The following is a 26,192-nucleotide window of genomic DNA, read 5'->3' as shown; positions in this document are numbered from 1 at the left end:
ACATTAGAATAAACATGTTTTTCTTGTAAGCTCCCTTAACATGTACTAAACACGAATCAACTGTTTGTTGTATGTAGCCTCCACATTTCATATTAATTTTTAATGAATCAATAAAAAGATGCCCTATTTGAATGCTTACTGTAGAAACTCTATATTTACATGAAATTAATTTAATTTATATGGTGCAATCAACCCCATTAAATTTGAATAAACAATAAAACCCTTTTTTATAGTTTTTAAACATATTCAGAATAATTTATCAGTGCCTATTCCTTTTCACATTAAAGATCCTCTGTCGATCCATAAATATTCTGACACTAAACTGTGGCTTTTGGCTGTGTTAGTTAAAACTACTGTCATATGATTAAAGCCAGTTTTGTATGAGCAGTACTGTAAATTTGGAAATGTACAAATTTACAATACAAGGGCTGCCATTTTGTCTAAATCATTTTGTTGGAAGACACAATGCTATAGTTTATTTAATGCCAAGATTATTTGTTTTAAGCAAACTCTCACTTCAGTATGAACTGTTTCTTTATATACTTACTTAGATCATTAAATCTTTGCCTTGTTCCATTTAACCTGCAACATAAGATAGTGTTCCATTAACCATAACTCATATAACAATAAAACTGATTTTTAAATTAAGCACTAACCACAGTACTGAATGACAAATATTTTGAGTGCTTCTGGAGCAAACAAGACATTTTCAAAGACATGAATGAGGCTCTTGTCTTTAAACAAACTCATTTTATCATTATTATAAGGCAAAGTGCAGTGCCATGCTTGAATTCATGCAACATGATGTAAGCGCAGTCAGCCATCAGCCCTTACCATGCCCTTGTTGAGCACGCTAGCTTCATTTTTATAAAATGTGTGTGTGTCTGTTTTTGTCTGGTCTGTTACACCTCTGTGGTTAATACTCAACCCAAGGCAAAATGCCCATGTAATTAAAATGTTTCAGCTAATTCAATGAAAGTCAGACAATTAAACAATGAAACGGTATGTCAGAATCCTTTCTTAATATTCACATTTTATACAGTACGTTCATTTTGAATACATAACAATAAATAAAGCTGCATAAGTGTTGGCCTTGATGAATTCAATATGCACATTGTACTGTTTTTTATAGTCAGTACACAGTATAGTAATCTATTGTATAACTTAATAATAGGCATGACACAACAGCTCAGTAGAAAACGTCTGCACCTAACATTTAACAACTTCAAAATAAACTTTCTCAGAGAACTGACCAGGCATCAACATTACTAAATAAGTTCACTCTTCCACAACTCAATTTTTGCAGTCTATGGAGAATAGTATCATACAGAAATATAGTATACTGATGGAAATGTATGCTCAGCTTAAGGAAGGCCATGTTTTTTACACACAGTTTTCAGTAAAGCAAATGGCGAGAAATGATGAGCAATTTTGAAGTGGGTGACAGCTGTCTGAACACTTGGACACTTCCCCAAAAAACAACCAAACAAACAAACAAATTAAGAATTCATTTAAATTAATAAATTAAAACTCATTTGTTTCATCAGAAAAATCTGTATTTCTCTAGCAATTAAATAAATAGACAAACCCACAAACAAATAGCATACTGACCCAATAAGAAAGACTCTTTTAGTCAGAGGAGATTCTACTTTTCTTTAAAATAAAAAAGAGAGATAAATCTGTTTTTTTCTACTTTTTAAGCTTTAAACAAGTACCCATCTGTTGCCTAGTTACCAGTAAAGAATCACTAATGTCAACAAATTGAGATTAAAGTTTCTTCATAAACAGATGTACAGGTTCCTTTACTAAATCAATATCAAAACACTGACTACAGGTATGAACTATAGCATGTCATTCACCAGAAAAATGATTATACACCAGTTGAAATATTATACTTCTTACAACACCACTAAATTATTTTTCAATTTGTGTGACACCCGAAGAAGGCTCCACAGCCGAAATGTGTTTTCTTCTCTTTTCAGCATGGAATAAACCTATTACTTGTTTCTTTGCAGCCTACGCATGCTGACGCAGCTACCCACCTAAAATTCGATCATTTTAATATGTTTGGTACAGTATATTTGTTTTCAGGAATGTTTTAAAATAGATCTTCATTAAATTTATATAAAAGGTGAGGCTCACCTCTGTCTTTGCCATTCTGCATCTTTTCCTCTTCTTCTTCGCCTCCTTCATCTACTTAGAAGCCAGACATGACACAGAAATCAGAGTTATTGCACAGTGCACGCACGCACACACGCAATCTAAAATCTAACCTATACAAACTGCATATACTTATAGGTTGAGGCTGTGTTTTTTGGGGATGAATGGCACTGTTGGCATTTCAATTACACCACACTTCCCTTTCAAAAAGAACATAGATTAGATTGATTAGAGAGACTTTGGTTCCGCCTGTAACACAATGCACCAATTAAGGCAAAGTCATGTTATCGAAGAAACACATTTCTGTTAATAAAACGTCAATTGTAACTCAGATACACAATACAAAATTGTGTTTTTGTTAAAAGAAATGTGAGTGTGTTCCAGCTACCTTTAGCGTACAGTCTCTAATTGCTATGTCAGGCCAAATAGAGGACTGTCGCCAAATATTCACGACAGCTTAGGTGAAATGTGTCATCTACTGATTTACAGGAATAGAACCATTTTAGTCCCCTCCATGAGTTTTTTTTTATTTTACTACAGCAGCTTAAGAAAGATTCTTTGAATCTCTGCCAAGATTATGCTGTTTTTGCTTTTACTTTTTTGTATTATATGCTGGGCCTTTAAATATGATTTAAATGCCCAGGGATACAGTATTTTGTATTACTAGGATATCATTCTAATTACACAGAACTCAATGTCTTATGGCTTCTGGTAATTAACAACAACAATAACAAGTAAAAAACAAGAGGTTTTAATTGTAGCCTTTTTTATTAGATTAGTCTCTCCATCTGGATGATAAAAGATATCCAATTAGTATGGTAATACTTTAGTTATAGGGTCATACATAAATTGCAGTGAAATTAAATGATGAACACACTGTAGCATTCTTCTGCACAGCTGGTATAGACAGAAGCCTTTTTTAGCTACTTAAAACTTATTTATACGGTTTTCTCAATTGTATTTCTGCACTTGAAAATACCTTGCATACAAAATTAATTTCAAAATTCTCAGAGTTGCAATTAAGTCAGTGTTTTCCTTCTGATACAGTATCAGGTCAGACACTATCTCTTGGTTTGCATTTTTTGTCCATTTTTAAATGTAAACACCAAGATAATGTTAGTGGTCTATCTGCAATGGTGCAGGATGAGTGAAGTACTGATAACTTTTTTTCCTCAGTTATCCAGTACTTACAGCATCACTGGAATACTAGAGCCAGCAACTATATCACCCTACAACTCTCAACTGGCAAACCACTGAAGCTAAGCAGGTGTGAGCCTGGTCAGTAACTGGATAGGAGACCTTCTGGGAAAGCTAAGGTTGCTGCTGGAAGAGGTGTTATTGGGGCCTGCAGGGAGTGCTCTCCCTGAGGTCTGTGTGGGTCCTAATGCCCCAGTATAGTGACGAGGACACTATACAGTACTGTAAAAAAGGCACTGTCCTTTGGGTGAGACGTAAAATCGTGGTCATTAAAAATTCCAAGACATTTCTTGTAAAGAACAGGGGTGTTTCTTTTCAAGAAACCTGGTCATATTTCCCTTTATCAATGTTGGCCTCCTGATAATCCCCTGATAATCCCCATCTATGAATTGGCTTCACGACTCTGCTCTCCTCCCCACTGATAGCTGATGTGTGGTGAGTGTTCTGGCACACTATGGCTGCCATCGCATCATTCAAGTGGATGCTGCACATTGGTGGTGGTGGAGGGGAGTCCCCATTACCTGTAAAGCGCTTTGAGTGGAGTGTCCAGAAAAGCACTATATAAGTGTAAGCATGATGATGTTGATGATTATTATTATATGCATGGAAGATAAGCAAAATGGCACCAGTACTGGTAGTCAGGTGATAGAGACTGAACCTTCATACTCCGGGTGCAGAGGGCAGCTGGGAAAAACAAACAGGCTGTGAAGCCAATCTATGTCAGTGTTGGCCTTGACTCCTTGTCAATGTCCCACTCTGGTATTACTTAGTGTTTTGACCTACTGTACTGTTAGAAATTGTGATTGAAGACTAGTACTGTAAAAATTTCTCAGTTTTTGCAATTAAGTATTTACTTAATGACTGGTCATAGTTAAACATTTCCTCTGTGAAAGTCAATGAGGTTTTAGTTTAGTGTACTAAAGTGTCAGGAACTTCTACTGGTGATAATAATGATAATAATAACACAAGTTTTATAAAATGAACCACGTGTATAGATAATGATTTTTAGCAAAGGGAAAAAGACACAAGAGAGATAATGGTCACATTCTCAGCGAATAAAGATCATACTGTTCATTATTATTGTAATTGTAAAAGTTATCATGTGCCTGCAGTTGGCTGTGTGGCATCACTTGCAGGTTTTTTCTCCAAATTGTACGAAATATCAGTTAAACACTTTTGATTTGTTTTATTTTTGCCAACTGCTACCCAGATTCTTCTAGATACTAGAGCATAATATTATAAAACAAGATCTATAAGGTAATTCCAAAAGGAACTTTCTGAGGTTTTACTGGGGTGTGTTCTTCCACAGGCTTAGAAGAATAAACTACATGACATCAGCTGGTAATCAATGTAGTATATGTTTAAACCATTATCATGAAAAACACCAAACGTTTAATGGGAATCTTTATGAACAACTTGACAGGGTAGGATTAACTAACCTTTGTAACACAAAAGTAGATTTAAAGATGAGAAATCTCTTTTTTGCTTTTCATTGGGGAATTAATCTCCACTTTTTCCTTTGCTACTCACATGCCTGCTCAAACCCCTACTATAGATTTCTGTCTCAACATAAGGAAATGCACATTATAAGCACACTGGAAATGTGTGATTTCATGTCTTGTCTTTTGATGTAGCAATTGTTTGGAATCATCTTAAGAGGCTGCATATCCTAGCCTATTTGCACCAAATGTTTGTTCCGACTGGACAAGAACAATAGGAGAAAATTATTTTCGAATATGTTCAATGAATTTCGATGGATTCTATATGATGCCCCAAACCGTGACCAATCCATCTTTCCAGTAGACGTCCAAATCTCAGATATAAGAGTAAGATTATACACCAAATTTCAGATCTGTACTTTAATTCAGATGAAGTTGAGTTATAATAGTAACCCAGACAACACGAAACTAGGCTGAGCATGCAAAGAAACCTTTTTAGAAAATAGTATAGACAATAAATGAGGTGCCAAGATTAAGTGAGTGTTGAGATTCATCAGATCTGGAAGAGGAATAGAAGTAACACAGCAATATTCTGGAATTCTGCTGATGGACACAATGGTTATGCAATGATAACTGATGCAATCTGCTAAGATTGAAAATATTATTGCAGTGGTTTGCACAACTAAAATTTGTTAAATGAAAACCAATTCAACTTCCAATCCAATCCAAACATTCAATACACAAACAACCAATACAGAAAAAAATCTTGATTACTTTAGGTGAATACAGTACGATCATCTTGTAAAACACTAAAAAAAGGAATGGAAATGGAAATTTCAATGGAATGGAAAAAAAAGGAATTTCCATATACAGTAACTTTCTAATTGTTAAAAAATCTTATTACATCAAATCATCGAAAACTAAAATGCACCTAATATGAATACTTTTAATACTGTACTGAATACTGAATAGCCCTTGCTGAACGTATTGCCTGAACAACTGTCATTATATCTGCTATAGTATCACTAATGCAATAGATTAAGGGTGAATAAAAATGATAATTATCTAAAGAATCCTGTTTCTGCTAATACAGCACAGCTGTTAGCTGACAGTTTTAGACTAACAGAATCACTGATACAGAGGTGTGTGGAAACATTTAAAGATAAATTAAATGGATTTTAATGTATCTTTAAAAATACAAAAATTCTAAAATAATTTTAAATTTGTACTAGTATCTAAAATAATACAAATGAATTAAAGTTTAACAAATTTTACTATGCAGCTTGCCAGATTTGGAGAAAATTAGATACTGAGAATACTTAATTTAAATATCTGGTTCATGCTTTACAAATGACACTAACCTTTCAACTTGTGAAGCAGGTGGGAAATCAAATCTCCTCTTTATTCACCTACCTGAATGAAGTTCTTTCACCAGCGATGACATGGTGTTTGTAATTGAATCAGCTGCCACTAAAAGATCATTTCGAAGATTTCTCCGGGCACCTGCATAACACAAAACAGATGAGAAGATGTTGAACACAGGAGGTACAACCATACAGTACATGTCTAGAGGTACTGCAAATTCCAAATGCGTCTTTGATCCTCTCAAGAACATAAGAAATGTTAAACAGAGAGGAGACCATACGGTCCATCTTGTTTGTTTTGTTTTCAGTAGGTTATTGATTCAAAAATCTCATCCCACAGTTCTTCTAAAGAAAACATCCGCAACAACAACATGGCTGTGCCTATTGCTCTGTGGTTCCACAGGCATTTGTGTAAAGAAGTACTGTACTTCCTGGTTTTCATTTTAAATGCACTACCATGCAGTTTTCACTTGTGTCCTCTGCTTTGTGTTTTACTATTGATTTTTAAGAAGGCCACTAAGCTGACTACACCACTGCCTTTAAGGATTTTAAATATGTGAATTGTAGTCTTACTTTGCTCAAGGTTCAGTTCTTTCATCCTGTCATGTGTTTGAAATTTATTTGATCCCAGAAATGTTATGCTTGCTCTTCTTTGAATTGTTTTCACAGCAGAAATATCTTTCTTGTATTGTGATGACAAAAATTGAACGCTGCATTCTAAATTAAGTCTACTAATACATTTTACAGTTTTAGCATAACATTCCTTGATTTAAATGTTTTTTTCTTTACACATCCTAACATTCTGTTGAGCTAATTAAAAAATTAAAAGAATTCCCCACATTTAATAAATCATAATTAATAAACTCCTTTATTAATATGTAGCCACCTCAAACTCAGTGTGTCTCTTTATATATTGACAGTTCATACTTTTAACATCTGTGTGAGACATCCTCCACTAAGATCATTCAGTCAAAAGTTTGCACAGTAGTCCTGAGTTCAGTCTACATCCCTAGGAATATATTTTGTAAATTCTTCAACATTTGTAGCCTCTTAGTTTATTATAATCTGCAAACGTGACTAGTTTACTAACTATACCTGAATCTTGATCATTAAATAAAATAGGAAGAGAGGTAATCAAAAAACAGATTCCCGTGTTACTTAAATTTATGTACCAATTATTTTGTTTACACATTACCTTGAATACCTAATACCTACTAAGACTTCAGAGTACATTTTTTATGAGGAACTTTACCAAAAAAATATTGGAAATCTAAACACACCATATGTTGTTTGTATCCCTTTCTACTTGCTTGTTCAATAACTCAGGCACATCAGCAGGATCTAACTTCTTGTTGATTATCCCTTAGAATCTGCACAGGTGATCCCTCCATTTATTTCTAACTATTGTTTATGTAATTAAATAAAATTGAAATTAATGAAAATATGATCGTCTATAATGAATTGTTTAAGTTTTGTCACCCTTTTAATGGATGGACACTAAATTACTATTTTGTGGTCTGTGAGTATTATGCCTGTTTCAAGAGAAGATTTTTATAAAGAGTTTCATGCTCAAAGAAAAATATTTTTCACTATTTATTATTATTATTGGCTCCTCTGCTATATTATATTCTATTGTTGCTTGGCATAACTAATAATATCACAATTTATTATGTTTCCTTTGATACCATAGTGTTTGATACTTTGAGTGATTTAAGAAATGACATAATGCTCCTCTGCATTGAAACAATAAACACAAAGTGTTCACAGATTAATTAGGATTCAAGATTAAAGTTAATTTCAGATATCTGTGCATGAACATGTACAGGTGTTTAGGTTATTGTAGAAAGTGGCAATGATAAACTAATTCTACTACACTAACTGAATGATGACTCGTAATATTTTGAGAGATGATTTGTGGAGGTTTCTATGTTGTTTATGTACATAGAATCTTGACTCTCCGCCAACAGTCTCAGACTTAGATAATTTATCAACTGAGAATTGGAGCTTTCTTGCATACTGTTGTGGTACTATTTAATGTTACACATGGAGGTGTGCAAAAAGAAAAACTTGAAAGAAAAACCTTTACCCACATTAAGATGCAAGGTAACCAGAGCTGTAGCCCTAAACGGAAACAAATGTCTCTACCCAAGAAAACAAACTTATTTCATTTAATCTCAGCATGGATGTTTCATTCCACTTCTGTAAAATTTTCAAAAAGAACAAAGGCTGCAATTCTCATCTCATAAACTGTGCCTCTTAAAGACTGTCAGCTGAGATGGAGTTAAGGTAGTATACTCCAAGAAAGTGGAGGTCATTAAGCACAGGTTCCAAAGACTTTAACCTCAAGTACTCAAAATATTCTAATTAATCATCATTTAAAGCTAAGCTATGAGTATTTATTCCGGAATCCAATAGTGAATGTTCCCCTTAAGTTGGAAAAGTGTTGCAATCTTGGAGCACAGTCTAACTTTTGAGGAATTTGCTAGTTTTCCTGTTTCTAGGGAAGATTTTAATTAAGTTTAAAGCAGTCTAGCATTAAAAAAAACAACAAAATCTAAACAAAAAACAAAAGAAGACTGATTATAGTGCAGAATCAAAGGATCATTCAAATCAAAGAAGCTCAGCTGGTTTTGAGCGATTATGTCTTAGATCACATTAAGGTCCACAAGAAAAAAAGTTTCCAAGAACAGGCTCCAAATTTGTTATCCAGAAATGCAAGGCTAGCATTTTTGCAGTCTCATATTCTTAAAGTCGTATCTCCCAATAAAACTTTACTTATCTCTTGAATTTTAATATCCAAATGTAAAACCCTTTGGTGCGCTACGTATGTACTCTTTTTCAGAACGTTTCCTTTCTTAATACATTAGACTCCCAATGTGATTTTCAAATGTTTTGCTCTAGTACAAATTGTATTTCTTGCTATCTGTTAAGAGACTGCATATTTAAGGGTGTAAATCTAGGAAGAGTCAGGGTACAAAAGTTTTGAAAAAAACACATTGCTTTCATTTAAAAATACTTCTAGAAACAGAGACAATTAGAAAACCACTTTGTTCAGAGAAAGCTTCATCCATCATCTTGGCTGTTCTTAAAACTGGATAGGACCGTAGAACGGATACAAATTTGTTGGGTTAATTTACAGTTAATAACTCTAATAATTTAAATAATAACACTTAAATACTTAAATAATAATAAAGTGTACCAATATTTTCTCTTCTCCCAATTCCATACTTCACTTCATCAACACCATGTACTGTACAGTACATGGCAGTGTTCCTTAGACCCCTCAGTGATTTCATGAAGGTTTAGCAGACAGGATGGACAAGGGAGACTCACCCTGCGCAAAAGCTTCTTGGACATCCCCTCCAACCCCGGTCAGGGAGTCCTGAGGCGCGTGGGTGGGTGTGGATCCGGCAGATGTTGACCTGACAGGCATGGGCATTGGGCGACTGGCACCATGACTGGGCGAGGAGTGGGGAGGGCTAGCGGCCTGAGCCTTTAAAGAACAAAGCAATACACTTTAATATTACCTGACAGTATTTACAATAGGACCACTCATGGGTATGTTGGAAATGGACTCAGGGGGTGAATACTTTGGCAACCGTCACATTTTAGTTTTTAATTCGTTTTTGACACTGTTTAATTAACATCTTTGAGCCATAACAGGTCTTCAGTTTGAGCATTCAAGCTTTGATTCCAAATATTAATTTGACAAAATAGGTATATATTACAGTATTTGTATTTCAAAAACATTGCCATCATTGGAAGATGCTCAATACTTGTGCGAGGCACTGAACACCTGTGGTTAATTGGTTTGACTCTGTTATAAAAATGTACGTACCGTATATTGACAACTATATTATGCTCAATACAGGATCACTCTGCATTTTACAACTTAATCATTTCCTTGAAAATAAACATAGTGCATTAAGTTAATTCCATCAGCAGAGAAACTTCAAAGATATTAAACAATGACATTTGTCATCACTGTAATTATATTTATGCAGTTCATGATTGATTTAGTTCACTGTAGTAATTTTAAAATGAAACAAAAAAACACATGGAACATAAAACTTGAAAGCTTTTTACAAGAAACACAAAGCAATTTTTGTTCAATAATACATTTTAATAAACACACTAAATAAAAAAAGATTGATGCAAAATAATGTGAAAACAAGCACTGGCAACATTCTGAGAGCTATAGAGAGCGGTAGTATGTTATTCAGGTTTTGGATAGGAATGATCAAAATTTCCTACATAACCAATTTTCATACTATGTCACTTACTGACTAGCTGCTTTTGCTATGGAAACATATTTTATTAGACTGTAATACCAATAACAACAATCAACTCCACCAAAGTTCAGATAAATTTCAAAGAGAGGGACACAAGTCTTGTGCAGCAGGGGAGAGAAGTAGGGGCAGTGTTGTGCATTAAAGGAAAGGAGTATGGACAGTGTTATGCAGGAGAGGAGTATGGGCAGGGTTGTGTAGCAGGGGATATGAGTGGTCAAAGTAGACTGTATGATTGCTTGGGAAGGAGAATATAGTGGGCATTGCCGATTCTCATTTGTTTTCTCCATTAATTTCCGTCTGTCTGACAGTCTGAAACTGTACTGTACTTGAGTCCGAGTCTTGTTGAATTCCTGCAGCCTAGGACTCTGAAGAAACTCTCGCACGCCAGTATTAAGACTAATTCCAGCTGATTTGTGGGAGGTACAAGCATTTTTCAGATGTCACACTGATAAAAATGCAAAATAATGCTCATGTTCATACAAGCAGTAATTGACTGCAATCAATTTTAGATTTTCCTAGGCACTCCTGTATACACATCACAGGATGTATCACATTGTGAAAGCACATGCAGTTGAAGTGAAAAGCTTCGAGGAAAAGGGCAAATTTAAAGTCTAATGATGAGACAAACTGCACCTGTAGGTGAGCTCAGAAAACCTCAAACACTGCTGTGGTAGGACACAAAGTATACTTAAGGAATATAAAGGGACACTGTATTAGATTGAAAAATAGGGAGTCTAAGATAGACCTCAAGATGATTTGTTTAGCCCTTGTAAGAACTATACCTCACATTTTTGTCAGAAAACAGACATAAGTGAAAAAGAATGACCTGTAGCAATTCACTTCTGACACAGTGAATGCAAAGATAAGCATTTACTGATCTTTGAAGACACAGAAATACGCAAAGTAGCAACTGATCTTTACCAGATGTTTCTGTTGTTATTCATATCTAATAAATTAAAAAACCTTCTGTTATGTAGAATTGTCACACCACATGAAGCATTAAGCCAACCATCCTTCTTTACATTTTGAATTCTGGCAAATGCATACAGTATGCTATACATAAGTGCTATTAATTATCTGCGAAATCTGCAACACGGCATTATTAGTTTCATAAAAATTAAATGATGGTAAGTACTTGGGGAAAAAATTCAGATACTGTATGTCCATTTTAGTCACAAGAGTATGCTAGTGACAGTGATAAAACAAAGGTGAGGAAATTTCTTAATGGGAGAGCTACAAAAGAAAACATATATTTGTGAACTTATAACATTTCCATTTTAATTTTGTTTTTCCAAAATTAACTCATGTATTATACTAGATATATAAAGAAATATCAGTCAGACGACGATATCTATTTGAAAAAAGAGCTGGTCAAGATATTAGACATATATGACAGTCCATTATTGGCATTTAGCCTTGTGTTACTAACTTCACTGTACCATCCTTTAAGGAAACAGCATGACCAAACTTGTCCAAAGACTTCTGGATGATTCAGCCAACTTCAGAATGATGGTAATCTCTTTGGTAACTCTCTTTGGTAGCCATCAACCCTTCCAGAATCTGGTGCACACACTTGCAGATAGGGTTTCTATGAGGCTCCTCTAGCTGGGTGCCAAGGTGGTTTGACATAACAGATATAAGACCCAGACGATTTCCAAAAATGTCCATAAACTGTTGGAAGACAGTTGCCAGTTCATATTTTGGGGGCCCTTTAGGTGTTTGACCTCTGCAGAAAGGCTTCGACTTATTCATTCTCTAAGATGAAACATGCAAACAGTGGCAAACTGGAGTAGGTTTCTCACAAGGCGTAAACAATTTTGTATTGAAGATTTGCTTCTCCTGGTCTATTAGTTAGCTGGTCCCATTTTCCCAAGAACCTCCTAGGATCCTTGCTATCAAGTCAAACGTTTTTGCTCACCAAAGTTGGAAGAGGTAACAGTTCTTTCTGGTCTTAGTTCTCTGGACCTAGCATATCAGCTTTCTGAAGATTCTGTTAAGTCATTTCTGAGTAGCTCTCAAGGTGATTGCTAACCTGAAAAATATAATCAACGACTGAACGATTTACTGTACCAACTTCTCTGGCTCTTCCCTGGTCTCCTGAAGCACATTGAGTGGTCCCCTCAAAATTCATTTATACAATAGTCCAAAGAGCAAAAACTCAGTGAGCATACAGTAAATAGGCAGCTGACTGTCCCAGTCCTTGCCACTTTCTGACACAACCTTTCTCAGCATCTTCTTAAAGGACTGATTTAACTTCTCAACCAACATTTGTGCATGGTAGGGACTAGAGTATAAAGCCGTAATGCCCAGTAACCTATGTATTTTTTAGCAAGATAGACAAAGCTAGTGCCCTAATCTGTAAATATTGGCTGTAGTATCCCTACCTGTGAAATCACTGCATTGTTTGGCTGTGATTGTACACTGGAAACACCTTTGGATTGTGTCACAATAAAGTGACTGCCAGAACTGCTGTTTTCTAAGAGACCAGCAATATATTTTGCAATATGTACAAACAGAATATCAACAGTGCTAAAGGTCTACTTTATTTTTCAATCCTTAGGAGAAATATACTCATAGGTGACATGAGACTTATAATGTTTCACCACATCTTTGTGTATTCCTGGCAAAAAAAACTAGCAGCTATTTGTTGATATGTTTTCACCTGTCCCAAATGCCCTGATAAAGGACAGAAGGCCACAAATGCAAATGCAAACAACAACAACAGAATTGTCTGCAAATTTAATTCCGTGTTTTGAGTGTTGATAACTCTTACAATCATTTATATACAAAGAGTATATAACACAGTTTATTGTTATAAAAACAAAGAGTAAGGGAAATTACTCACATATTCTTGGGGGGAGCTGGTGGAAGAATGTCACTTTTAGACAAAGCATTATTGAATCTTACCCTCTGAGTTCTGTTTGTGTGGAAATCAGTAACCGAGCTGACAAGTTTGAGGTCAAGGCCGTACCACAGTTAGACAATAGCTTGGTTGCCAGTAAATGTTGTTGAATACAATTAAATGCTGAAGAGAAATCTACATAGAGCAGCCTAGCACGAGTCTTACAGAACATTTCTCAAGATGGTGAAGGACAAGGTTAAGAAGGCATATTGTGACATCTTCCACACCCCTCTCTGACTATAATAATAATAATAATAATAATAATAATAATAATAATAATAATAATTGCTAACACTTATATAGCGCTTTTTCTGGATACTACACTCAAAGCGCTTTACAGGTAATGGGGACTCCCCTCCACCACCACCAATGTGCAGCATCCACCTGGATGATGCGACGGCAGCCATAGTGCGCCAGAACGCTCACCACACATCAGATATCAGTGGGGAGGAGAGCAGAGTAATGAAGCCAATTCACAGAGGGGGATTGTTAGGAGGCCATTATTGATAAAGGCCGATGGGGAAATTTGGCCAGGATGCCGGAGTTACACTCCTACTCTTTTCGAGAAACACCCTGGGATTTTTAATGACCACAGAGAGTCAGGACCTCGGTTTTACGTCTCATCCGAAGGACGGCGCCTGTTCATACAGTATAGTGTCCCCGTCACTACACTGGGGCATTAGGACCCACATGAGCCGCAGGGTGAGCGCCCCCTGCTGGCCCCACTAACGCCTCTTCCAGCAGCAACCTTAGTTTTTCCCAGGAGGTCTCCCATCCAGGTACTGACCAAGCTCACACCTGCTTAGCTTCAGTGGGTTGCCAGTTGTGAGTTGCAGGGTGATATGGCTGCTATAAACAAGCAGAAGTGGGTCTAACTGATCCTGTACTTTTGCCACAATCTCACTTTACACAACCTGTTCACAAGTTAATCACTGAGGTGCCTTCAGGTCTACAATCATTGAGTGAACTAGAAGATTTGGTTTTTGCCACTGGGACCACAGGTGATTCTTTCTAGATCGGAGCCTTTTAGCTGGTTTAATGACAAATTTAAAATAAAGAAAATAAAATGCCAGACAGCTGTCTAGTACACCTCCTTTTCAGTACTTTTAACAGAATCAGGATCTGGACTCATCTTAGCTTCAACATGACAGAACAACTTGCAAACCTTAAAATAATCAATGTTCATAGCACAATAAGTGATCCTGCCTCTAAAACATTGACTTCACTTACAAAATCATGTATAGTACTTCAAACCAAAGATAAAATTGATTCAATTCATCAGCAAACTCAGTATCTGATTTTCCACCTGGTTTAATCCCCCTGCTTTCCTTCTAATACATTCCAACCACTTACTTGAAACCCTCCCATGCAGAGTTTTAATTACCTTTGCTAATTTTTAAACTCAGCTTTATCCTTATACCTTAATTCAGCTAGCTTAATCTCTCTTTTAACATTCTTCGGAGGCTCCTTACATCCCCTTGGTGAAACATTTGCTTGTGAAAAGCTCTTGCTTAGAATATAGTACAAAATTTCAGAGATATAACAGTGTTGTCACAAAAGATTATGTAACTTGAAACTGTATCTGTCAGTTCATCAAGAATGTAAATGCTTAAACATATCCCAATCCCTGCTCTCATAACAATCCTTTAGTCGCTGTAAAGACTCCTTGGTCTAGATGAAAACCATCCTGAAAGACTTTGCCTCTCTTCAGAACAGTTTCGTAGGTCGGAAACAAATACACCACGTTGCTGTCAGATGAACTCCGTGGAGCTTTAGCATTGGATTTGTACGCCTCCTTCATTGATCTGTAGTACAAGTCCAATACTCTATTATGCCTCGCCGGACGGGTAACATACTGATGAAAATAATTTAAATACTTTTGTAGGGTTAATTTGTTAAAATCTCCCATGATGAAACTGTGAGCTTCGGTAAAGTTGTTTTGAAAATGCTGCATTATCTGGACAATTCTCTCTGCCACCCTAAATGCGTTGGCTTTAAGATAGTTACAAAAATGTAAGGAAACTCTCTATGGAGGTAAAATGGAGACAGCGAGACTGATAACATCACACACAGAGCCTTTTGATGTCAAGCTTGCAAACACTTTCTCTCATGACCACAATGTTGCACCAGTGTTTGTTTATCTATAAACAGACACCTCCGCCATGCTACTTATTGATCTCATAGGCATCTTGGTCCAGGCATTCAGGTGTTCCAAAGCTGTCGATTTCCAGATCGGTATCTGTATCCTGCTCTTTTAGCCATGTTTCTGCGAATGCTAAAAGACAGGCAATTTATACTGAAGTGGAAATTTAGGATTGGCTCTGAGGTCCACTATTTTACTCCTGAGTGATTATGTGTTTGCCAATAGAAGGGCGGTCTACGGTCTTTAGTTCCCGTTTCTTGAGTCTTTGGCACACCACATTTCTTTCCTCTTTTTCTGACTAGCGTAGCTTTCTTATTATCTGTGTCAGAATCAAAATATTAATTGTACTGTCTCAGCAGGGCAGTAGAAATGTCAATAAGTGGTCAATAATTACTCAGTGTTTGAGTACTGGCACAATATGAGAAATCCCTGACTGTATTGTGCTCTGCTAGGTTGTCCCAGTACCAGCTATAAGAAACGTCCGCAGAAGAGCAAAAATAGTCTCGCACACATGAAGAATATCCCTAGCTACATGGTTATAAATGTAAACGTTTTCTCTCACCACACACAAACTGATCAATTACAAAAACACACCAACAGAGAAGAGACTACAGCTGTCTTGGCTGGAAGGGAAGCACACCTTTTAGAATTGACAAATCAGTCCATAAAAGTGCTGCAGTGATCCTAATATCATTACTGCTGGTTTAATATTTTTAAAATAACAATACAGAAATATTTATTTTTGTTGAAAGGGATACAGTGGCTACTAAACTCCGCTTTAGAAGTTTTATCAGGCCTCTAAAGAACTTAACTTAACTTAAGTCTGACAGCACCGAGGCCATGGATTTCCATTACGTTTCACAGGACAAATTGGATCTCAGTTTTTTTTTTGAGGGAAAACATGGCAAAACTGAGATGTTCAGCCTTTCACTACAATGAAAAGAAATAACGGTCAAAGCAGATTTATAATCGTGCTGCGGAAAGATTTAGAATAATGTGAACAACTGGCACGATAAGTGTTTGTGATTGAGATTGGGCGGAAGACTCGTGACACCCCGCCCACCCAGCACAAGCTAGCTGACTCACCAGTTTGTGTCCCTGCACTGATGAGTGTGGTAAATGATCTTGTTTGAAAGCCGATCAGTCCTCTCTCTGCTGTTTATCCGGAGATAAACTTTTGCTGAGTGACAGACCTCCCTGGCAGTAAGGGGCTGATGACCACCAACCCACTTCTTCAACTGCACAAGCAGAACTGAAAGTAACTGCTCCTGATGATTATTTCCTCCGCTGAGTGCGTTTATAAGACGCAGCCATCAACAGCAGGAATCCTGGAGTTGTGAAAAAAGTCCTTTAGGAGTTTCCTCTGCAGTAGGCATAACTCCACTGAAGAGTTGGTGATAAATCTCCACCAAGATGGGACAAAACAGCGTTCTGCACAATATTATAATCCGTACATTCCCATAATTCTAAAGACAAAGGCTTGTATTGTCTTTCCTGTAGAGAAATCATTTAAAATAACCAATAAATAATAATTGTGCATTAGAATTGCAGAAAAATGTTATGTTTTACTACACAGAGGATGTGTCAACTTCTTTTCAAACAGAGATTCGCTGAAACATCCAATTTGACCAGGGGTTCCTCAACTTTTGCACTCAAATGTATTTCTTTTGGCTCCAGTGAGTATTAACAGGCAAAACAGATGTAGCTTCTTTACTACTTTCTTGACAAACATAAATGTGACAATAAAATCCCAATTTCCAAGGGGAAAATCTTTTGCCATAATACATTTAAAACAAGATAGTAGTCCAAAGTATTTTATAGCAGAAAATGTGTCATTTGCATATTCCCTATGAAAAAAAAAATTAAACCAGATGGTATTCAGCATTGTCGGGGACACATTTCTTACCATACGTAATTTCTCAACTGTTCACATACAGGTATCATACTGTAACAGACTGGATATACAAATTAACTCTAAGCATCAGACATTTGTTTATGTAATATTGACAGATTGAGAATAGTGCCATAGATGGATGGGATTAATTGAAAGAACAGAGGATGTTATACGAAAGCTAAAATGTATTTTGAGCACTTCAAAGGCATTGAGTTTCAGATTCATAACTGGACATAGGATTTCCTTCTCTCTTTTCACTCATTTGGGTTTAAAACTGCAACTGAAGCTAGGGGACAACTAAAGAAATCAATAAAACACTGCTATGGTTTTTACAGTACTTCCTGACATAACAAGACAACAGGCTTACCATTCCACATTACAAAACTACACTAGAGAGCAAACCATCTATTTCAACTTGAATATCATTTTTCATTGTGATACAAAAGCCTGTGAAACAGCCAATGAACATGAACAAGGTCACAAAAGGACAAAGAAACTTCAGTTACTTTATCTTAAAGTCTTTGTACAGATGCAGACTGTGCCTCTAATCAGAAATGTAAAGGCAGTTTTCTTTGTGGATTTGACAAATGTGCTAGCAAAGCTTCAGAGTAATATTTTGCTAGAAATACAACAAAAAAAACAACCCCACTGAAACCATTAAAAGCAAAAGAAGATATCTTTCAGCTGTCTAAGACAAATACATAATTTATGGTGATTTGTCTTCAAAAGGGAAGCATATTTAGATTTCCAGGCTCAAAACACAACTCAGTTGCACACAGCTGACACCCAAATGTACAGAATGCCTATTTTAATGATTTGCACACGTCTTTGCTTGAAAGCATATTGAAATTTAAAAGGATAAGAACACCATTAGACTTGTTTGCAAAAAAAAAAGCTAATAGCTTTGTCTTTTTTCTGGCATTAACTAATGCTGCTAAAACTGTAACTCAGCAACAGACTGAAAGGGGCACTTTGTCCATATGATCATCTGTCCTGGGCACATGGCAGCCTGCCACATAGCAGATGGCCACTGGGCATAATTAGCCTCATTTTGCAGTGGTTTGTTTGCTAAGATAAAATGAACTGGGATCAATGCGATAGTGAAATCCATAGGTTTCAGCCTTATTTTTAGGATCCAGGTGCCGAGCTTTTGTATTTATATCACATATTCCTTAATTAGTTCTTTGAGCTTCATGTCAAATGTGAATCATATCTCCTTGTACTCAGGTGCATCACTGAGAAGAGATCACATAAGACACCTTACAAAAGAAAACTTTTTAGTACATCTTGGCATTTTGGTCTAAGGTCCTCATCAAATTGAGTCCTGCATGTCCCCAGTGAACTGGATTCCTAGATTTCCAAGCACTTCCTCTGTGCAAAGTCATACCTTCTTACATTCTGCATTACACACCCTTTAAGTTCAATTTGCTTCTGGTCCTTGGAACCTTATTTATCTGTTGGCCCTGAAGATATTGTTTCTGTTAACAAATAACTAACCAGTAACCAATTCTAGCAATGTTTGAATTACATTGATTCCTTTTACATTTCTTTTCAGAACAGGAATATTTTTTGGATTTTGAATATGTACACTTTATAGTGAAACAAAGCGGAATACTATTAAAAAGGCAGAGTACATAGTTGAACACACTACAAACCTCTCTCTTTCCATTGAAAGATTATGATACGTGACGCAATTTAGGAAAATACTTAAGACACACTTGAAAACAGAACAACAAATTACAAGCCTGTGGTTGGGAACACAGAAAAAATGATTGATTTGAAACCCTGGTCAGTTGCATTTACTGTAATCAAGAAAAGGATGTAAAGGCTGAACTGTGTTTTCATTTGGATTTCTAAAATCTGATTCTAAAATACATTCAGGATAATAACTAACCACAAGGCATTTGAGTAAAAAATAGTGTTAGCGCTAGCAATGTTTGTTTTGAGATGCATTCAAAAGCACTATTTAGATGTTTTCCTTTCTGGTGTTTATGATTCCAGATTTGTCTACAAATTCTACAGCCATGAGTAACTGATCTCTCTAAATTGTCCCTCTGTGTTTCTCTGTATGTGACGAATGTGCCCTGCAAGGGACTGGCGTTCTGTCTAGCATGTGGTCCAACTTTGTGCCTTATGATTCCAGGACGGACTCCAGGCTACCATGACCCTTAGGCAGGAATAATCTGACAAAGGATGGAAAACTGGCTTTCTTGAGTTAGTGTTCTACAAGCTCTATAAAGAGCTTGCTATATCTATTCGTCCATTTTCTAACCACTTTGTCTAATTCAGAATTGAGGGGAAATCTCGTAAAGTAACAGGTGCAAGGCAGGGTACACCCTGGATGGGATGCCTGTCCAACACTGGGCACCCACAAACACAAACATGCACACCCTAACTCCAGGGCCATTTTTCCCAGCATCCAATTAACCTACCAGTATGTCTTTGAGCTTGGGAGGAAACTAGTACTAACTGAAGGAAACCCACGCAAACATGTGGAGAACTTACAAACCTCACGTAGATAGCACCCCAGGAACTGAACACAGTGCCCCAACACTGAGTGGCAGTAAATCTCAGCAAGGCCCTTAGTTGCTATATGGGAGGGAGACATGTGGGTAGAAGACTGACAAGGCCTCTAAGTAGTTTCAGGATACAGTTCTCTCTTATTAACAGGTGTTGTAGATTTGCACAGGAGAAAAAAACAAAAATAAGACTGAGGTTTAAGGTTGCATTTGAATGTTTAAGTTCAGTTACTCTCCTTTGAGAGACGCTGGCTTATTGGAGGTGCGTGCTAGGCCAGTCTTGAGTTAATACCCAGGCAGACAGATCTTCTGCAAGACTCCGAACTACTTTTCCACGCAAGGGCTGGAGCACTACAGGTGGAGATAATAACTGTGTTATTTTGGTTCTACATAGTAATCATTGATGGTAAATTGAAACCAGGTTCCCTGTTTTTCCTGGCACAGGACTCGACTTTGCACAGATGTGAATTAACTTTCTCAACATTTTCTGTTTGCTAATCCCACCCCCGCTGTGAGCTGTGAAACAGTTATTTTAAAAACTTGTCTGTTACTAAAAATTAGCTTCCAGCACACTTTCATTGCAGCTAAGAAAGGGAAAACAAATCAAAGGTACTTGTTTAGTTTTGTACCCATACATAAAATATTTTTCAGGAAATATATATTAGTCTGTGGGATGTAGTGGCTCCAATAATCATTTGCACACCAGACATAAATCTGCTTATAAGTACACAGACTCAATATCCTTCTTTTTAAATACATCCCTATTTGTCTATTCTATTGTTTTTTCATCCTATGCATTAATTTTCTAGTAAAAAAGTTATTGCATAAATAAATACAATATTTATTGTACATATTGTATTGGATTTATGTGTAGCAGATATTCACTGCTACACATAAATGCAAGAAATCATGAAGGATTCAAAATGGAAAAATGAAACAAAGGGACATAGCTAAAGCTGAGAACAGGAAAATCCTCTTTACACAGAGAGTGGTAGGAATATAACAAGAAATCCAGCCACTTGCTTGAAACCATGGTTTCATTCAAGATCTAATGGACATCTCCTGTTTATAACCTTTCTTATATTCTAACAGTTCAAACTATTTTGTTAAATCTTGTTCTAATTACCCTGCTATCCATCTTACATTTCAACTTGCTTAGGAGCCTCACGCGATTCATAATTAAGTTATAGTACTGGCTTATCTGCCAGAGCTTATGCTTCCACAGTGTCACATTTCAGTTTAGGCTTCAACTGCTATCTTTTTTTTTCAATTAAGAAAAATGTGCTCAGAGTTAAAGATGCACAATGCACTGCAGAGTATTTTCATCTGAGTGCTATGGGATTTATGTGAAATGGTCCTTTATATTACAGGATTATCTATTTGCTGTTCAGGTACTTTAAATAACTGCTTCAGGCCTTAGAGCAGTTTGGAATTGATTGAATTAGAATTGTAGGGCATGAATGAAACAAAAGATCTTGCCTGAAAATAATGACTCCATTTATTGTAGTTAGAATGATATTTTTCATTTTTTGCCATTTTGTTTAATAGTACAGTATATACTGTAAATTAAGCTGGCTAATGTAAAGCAACCCTTGTAAAATTAGAAATAACAGACATAAGCAAATGTCAAAAAAAGACATGCATGAAGTGAACGGCTATTATACATCTTTAATGTCAGTACATTTAAAAGTAAAGATGCCACAAAACTGCTGGAGCTACTCAAAATATCGCTTGCGTTAGACAACTGTTCTTTTAATGTTAGACCAATCTGAGAAAATCTCAAAGTAATAACTACAGCCTCACTTTCAAATTCCAATTAAATCTTTTTTACATGCAAAATGGCATTATATACGATGCTCTAGGAGAAAAAAAAACTGAAAACTAAGCAAAATGTTTACAGCCATTCAAGTGAGTCATTCCAAGTGTTTAGGACATGCAGTTTGCTTGTTAAGCAATTACAGTACACACTTAAAGGATAAACTTACTGCCTGTTTTTGTTCTTCATCCTATCAGTCAGCAGTCAAAGGAGGCAACAAGAGAAACATGAAAATTTGGTAAGAGTAATGAAAGGCCAACGTAAACAACAGGAGAGGAAAATACAATAAACAAAGAACCAACCTACAGTAGCAACAAATACAGTAGTCTCCAAATTTATTGATATTCTTGATTAACTGGAAGTCAAAGTTGATCTAACAGAAACGCAAGGTGTATATCATGTGACTTAAACATGTGTAATTTAAATGTGATGAAATGTACAGTATGACAAGAAGTACTACATATATGGACAGTAACACTAAAAAAAACAAATCACATATATTTCTAATTACACAATGTTCAGCTTTATAGAAGCTTCTTGAAGTCACGAGGTATGGACACAGAAGCACAATATTCAGAATCACGTCATTGCAGGGAACGCCTGAGTTCGATCTAAGGCTAATAACTCTACTAATTATTGCTAATGACAGCTATAAAAATCTTGAAAACAGTGACTTTTCAACTGGGGTGTCAATAACCAAGAAATTCAAGGCTAATGGGGTGGTTGCTACTCCACCAGGAAGAGTTGCAAAATCAGAAAAGTGATTTGGGAGGATAACTTGCATCACATGAGCAACAACTGGGAATCATCAGAAAACTCTGGCATCATTGAAGGTACAATGTCAGCAAGAGTAAGCCACCATTCATGGCTGATCTCCTGAAACTGGGGTCTGTAACTGAGTTCCAAGACAGTTTGCGAAACCAAAAATAATGGCTTCCCAAATCGAGTTGGATCACATGATGTAGCTGCATGAAACACAAACTGAGTTTCTGGATGATCTCATCAGAAGAATGATAAAGCACAGAATGGTGAAGCTCATGATTAAAAAAAGATGCCATTTATTTTGCTATTCAGTTACTTAAAATAACTGCTTCAGGCCTTAGAGGAGTTTGTAATTGATTGAATTAGAATTGTAGGGCATGAATGAAACAAAAGATCTTGCCTGAAAATAATGATTCCATTTACTGTAGTGAGAATGATATTTTTCTTTTTTTGCCATTTTGTTTAATAGTACAGTATATACTGTAAATTAAGCTGTCTAATGTAAAGCAAGCATTGTAAAATTAGAAATAACAGACAAAAGCAAATGGCAAAAAAAGACATGCATGAAGTGAATGAGTGGGATCACATGATGTAGCTGCATGAAACACAAACTGAGTTTCTGGACGATCTCATCAGAATAATGATTAAGCACAGAAAGTTGAAGCTCACAATTAAAAAAATATGCCATTTATTGTATATGGTGCTTAATGCCCCCAAAGTTCTTTACCAGGGGAAAGGAAACTACTTCCAGTTTCTGAACTATAGCATCCACCTGGGTGATGGGTGTCACTAGGCAGTGAGCAATTGCTTCACCAACTGAATTAAATGGAAGCAGGCAGCTCAAATGCCATTTAGCCAGTGTACTGGGGTTAAAACCCCTAATCTTACAAATAATGCCATGGCATCTTTTATTGGTTTAATATCTGACCCGAAGATCACCACCTCACACAACACAGTGCCGCTGGGCACCATACTTGGGGCAATGGTTTTTGGAAATTCCAGTCCAGAATGAAGAGTGCCATCTACTGGTCCACCACCACCACTTACTGCAACAACCTGGTTTTCATGAGAGGTCTCCCATCCCAGTACTGACCAGGCCCAGGCTTGCCTTAGCTTCTGAGATCTGTCGAGATCAGGACAGAAGGTGGTAATGCTGCTGTCAACTTGGACATTGCAATAGGGTATTAATATAAGCTCAACAACATGAAACTCAACATCCAAAAGTTTAAGAGCCCGAAAGTTCAAGAAAACTCATAAAAATGAGCTATCTCCTGTCTCTCCTGATTAGCTATCACAGTCTCTAGTAGCACATTTACAGCATGAACTGTGGAAAGCAGATCACAAGTGCAGGTTGGGCAACCTTGAGGGTTCTAAAACCCAAAAGGGGGTCAACAAAATAGTGATTGCAAGGGTATGAATACATCTGAATATCTCGAGTATAGAAATATATGTTACTATTTTTTACAGTGTTAGAATACACATTCTATGCATACTGTACATAGAAGATTGAAACCCCTAAGAGGCTTAAGCTTTTTCTATCAAAAAATACTGAGTGTAAATTTGAACACATTTGGAGACTCCTGTAGGTGTTAAAAATCTCACAGAGATGCATATAAACAAGAAATACAGGAACACAGAAAACACATTTTCAATAAAATCTTTTAATGAGTCAGTGATTATGCACAGACTTTAAAAAAATATCCCACCGGGTATTTGGCTTTCGAGAGGAAAATAATGCCCTCTAGTGCCACAAACAGCACACTGCAACCATATCTAAAAACAAAGGGAACTTTCAATTGTATATGTATGGCTACAATCCACAGATCTCCAAGACAGTTCTGCTTCTAAATACTCAGATCATGGGTTTTTTTTATTCTAATTTTGCTTTCAACAATCTTCTTTTGGATCTCGTGAAAAAATATGTACAGTTTTCCTATAGTATGTGTACTGTATGATGTTCACAATGACATAAGATCCCAGGGCAAATGATTTTCAGCTGACTGCTCAGCAATTTAACAGTAATTTGAAGGCAGGGCAATTCTACAGTATGATGTGTGTTCTCTGAGTGAAGAAAACGAACTCATCTGGGACATTTCTGGGAATTTCTTATGGTGATGAAGTTAAACAAGAGAACACTGACATTTTACTGAAAGGAATGCCACACTACTTTGTAATCTCACAAGAGCTCAACGTTGATTCAAACTGAGCTTTCTAAGACATATTATCAACAGAGGATGTTGCCTTGAATGTATTGTGTTATATCTATATAATGTTGACTTATTTTCTTCCTATAACTTATTAGGAAAGCTCTGCTTTCCTGTCTTCAAAGAAGAAACAACTGATTTACAATAATGTCCGGGGCTCACTTTGTGTGTGTGCTTTTCACAGGTAGCTGTACAGCTTCTAGTTAGGCGCACAGCATTCCACCATACTGCAGTGAAACAGAATGAACAGTGAACATATGAAAGATGGAAAAATGATGAAGCTCCTAAATAAACAAAACATAATGCAATGCTATTGAAAATGAAATCCAGGCTTTAAAATAGGATAACAAAGGTTTGTGGTTGCTAATATTTATTACCAAATACCAAAATCCATGCAAATACCAACTCTATGCAAAAAGCTCTAAGTGCTTTCTTTCCCAAATGAACCAGCTTTTACTGGTTTAAACATCTCAACATGATGATGGCACCATTTTAGTAATAATTTTTCACCCTCACTCATTTTATCACACAGTTTGCCTTCACCTCACAATATAATTCACAGCATGATTTCATTAAATTATTTATCTTCCATTTTTCAGGTTTTGTTTGGCAAGTGTCACATGTGTCCGAAATGCTAGACAGACACAAAAGCTTCCGTGCAGAGAGAGACAGTGTAAGCCCTACTCCTGCAGCACTCTGTGTACAGGAAGTGTGTGCATGATCACTGCACTCTGTGGTCACTTTATATTTATAATAAAAAGTACAAATCGTGTTTATTTATTCTAATAAACAATGAATGCTGACAGCAATTCAAGAGATCCAGCTATTGTAACCTTCAATATATGAAACACAATGGTTTTCTATGAAACAAAGAAGCACAGAACTCGTTTCCTATGGTATTTTAAATAGTGGGAAATGTACCGCATGCATTTTCTAGAAGAATAATTCCCAAATGTACAAAGAAAGGAGTAAATGGATTTAGGTTAATGTTAGATGATGATCATATTTTTTTATTGATATTAAGCAAAAAAGAACAAAGCAATCTTGACTGTTTAAGAGTCAGACCCCTTCAGTGCACCAGCATCACATATGGGGTTCCCATTGTAAGTCAACCCCAATATACATTTCCTTACACTAAGGTTACCGAGATATTGGAGATACAACATAGAACCTCTCCATACTTGAGCATGTTGTTTTCAACTTAGTGGCTTTTGTTTAGAAAAAATATTGTATCTTGAATTTTGCGTGGCTGATGGTGAATGTGACTATTGTCATTTTTTACCTCTGCATCCAAATAAACATGGGTTACAATAATTAGCGCAGTAACATTAACAATTAATCAGTCATCACTTCTCAAGGAAAGATCATATAAATGAGTGCTTAAACTCAGATTAAAATATAACTATGTTAAGCGAAATTGATAAGATAATAAAATTAGTGAAAAGTTAGTATATCAAAGGTGTAAAAATGTTAGATGTATCCACAGCAATATATTGTAAA

General features: G+C 36.2%; 1 protein-coding gene across 12 annotated transcripts in view; it reads right to left on the bottom strand.

Annotated features, from left to right (window-relative positions):
• The window catches only part of dtnba (dystrobrevin, beta a), a 176,986-nt gene that overhangs the window by 5,553 nt on the left and 145,241 nt on the right, over positions 1-26,192 (bottom strand). For 7 of the 12 annotated variants that reach the window (XM_015348275.2, XM_015348281.2, XM_015348288.2 and 4 more), the window contains 5 exons: positions 21,896-21,916; positions 9,494-9,653; positions 6,210-6,299; positions 2,143-2,196; positions 548-582 (listed from right to left, as the gene is read on the bottom strand). In XM_015348275.2, coding sequence (XP_015203761.1) covers positions 578-582; positions 2,143-2,196; positions 6,210-6,299; positions 9,494-9,653; positions 21,896-21,916 — 330 coding nt within the window. In that variant the 3' untranslated portion in view covers positions 548-577. Of the gene's footprint in view, positions 1-547; positions 583-2,142; positions 2,197-6,209; positions 6,300-9,493; positions 9,654-21,895; positions 21,917-23,535; positions 23,612-26,192 lie in introns of those variants that run through there. The other 5 variants (XM_015348262.2, XM_015348312.2, XM_015348254.2 and 2 more) reach the window with 4 other exon arrangements.

The sequence above is a fragment of the Lepisosteus oculatus genome, chromosome 2 (assembly GCF_040954835.1).
Source record: "Lepisosteus oculatus isolate fLepOcu1 chromosome 2, fLepOcu1.hap2, whole genome shotgun sequence".
NCBI lineage: Eukaryota > Metazoa > Chordata > Actinopteri > Semionotiformes > Lepisosteidae > Lepisosteus > Lepisosteus oculatus.
This window is presented reverse-complemented; position numbering and strand designations above follow the sequence as displayed.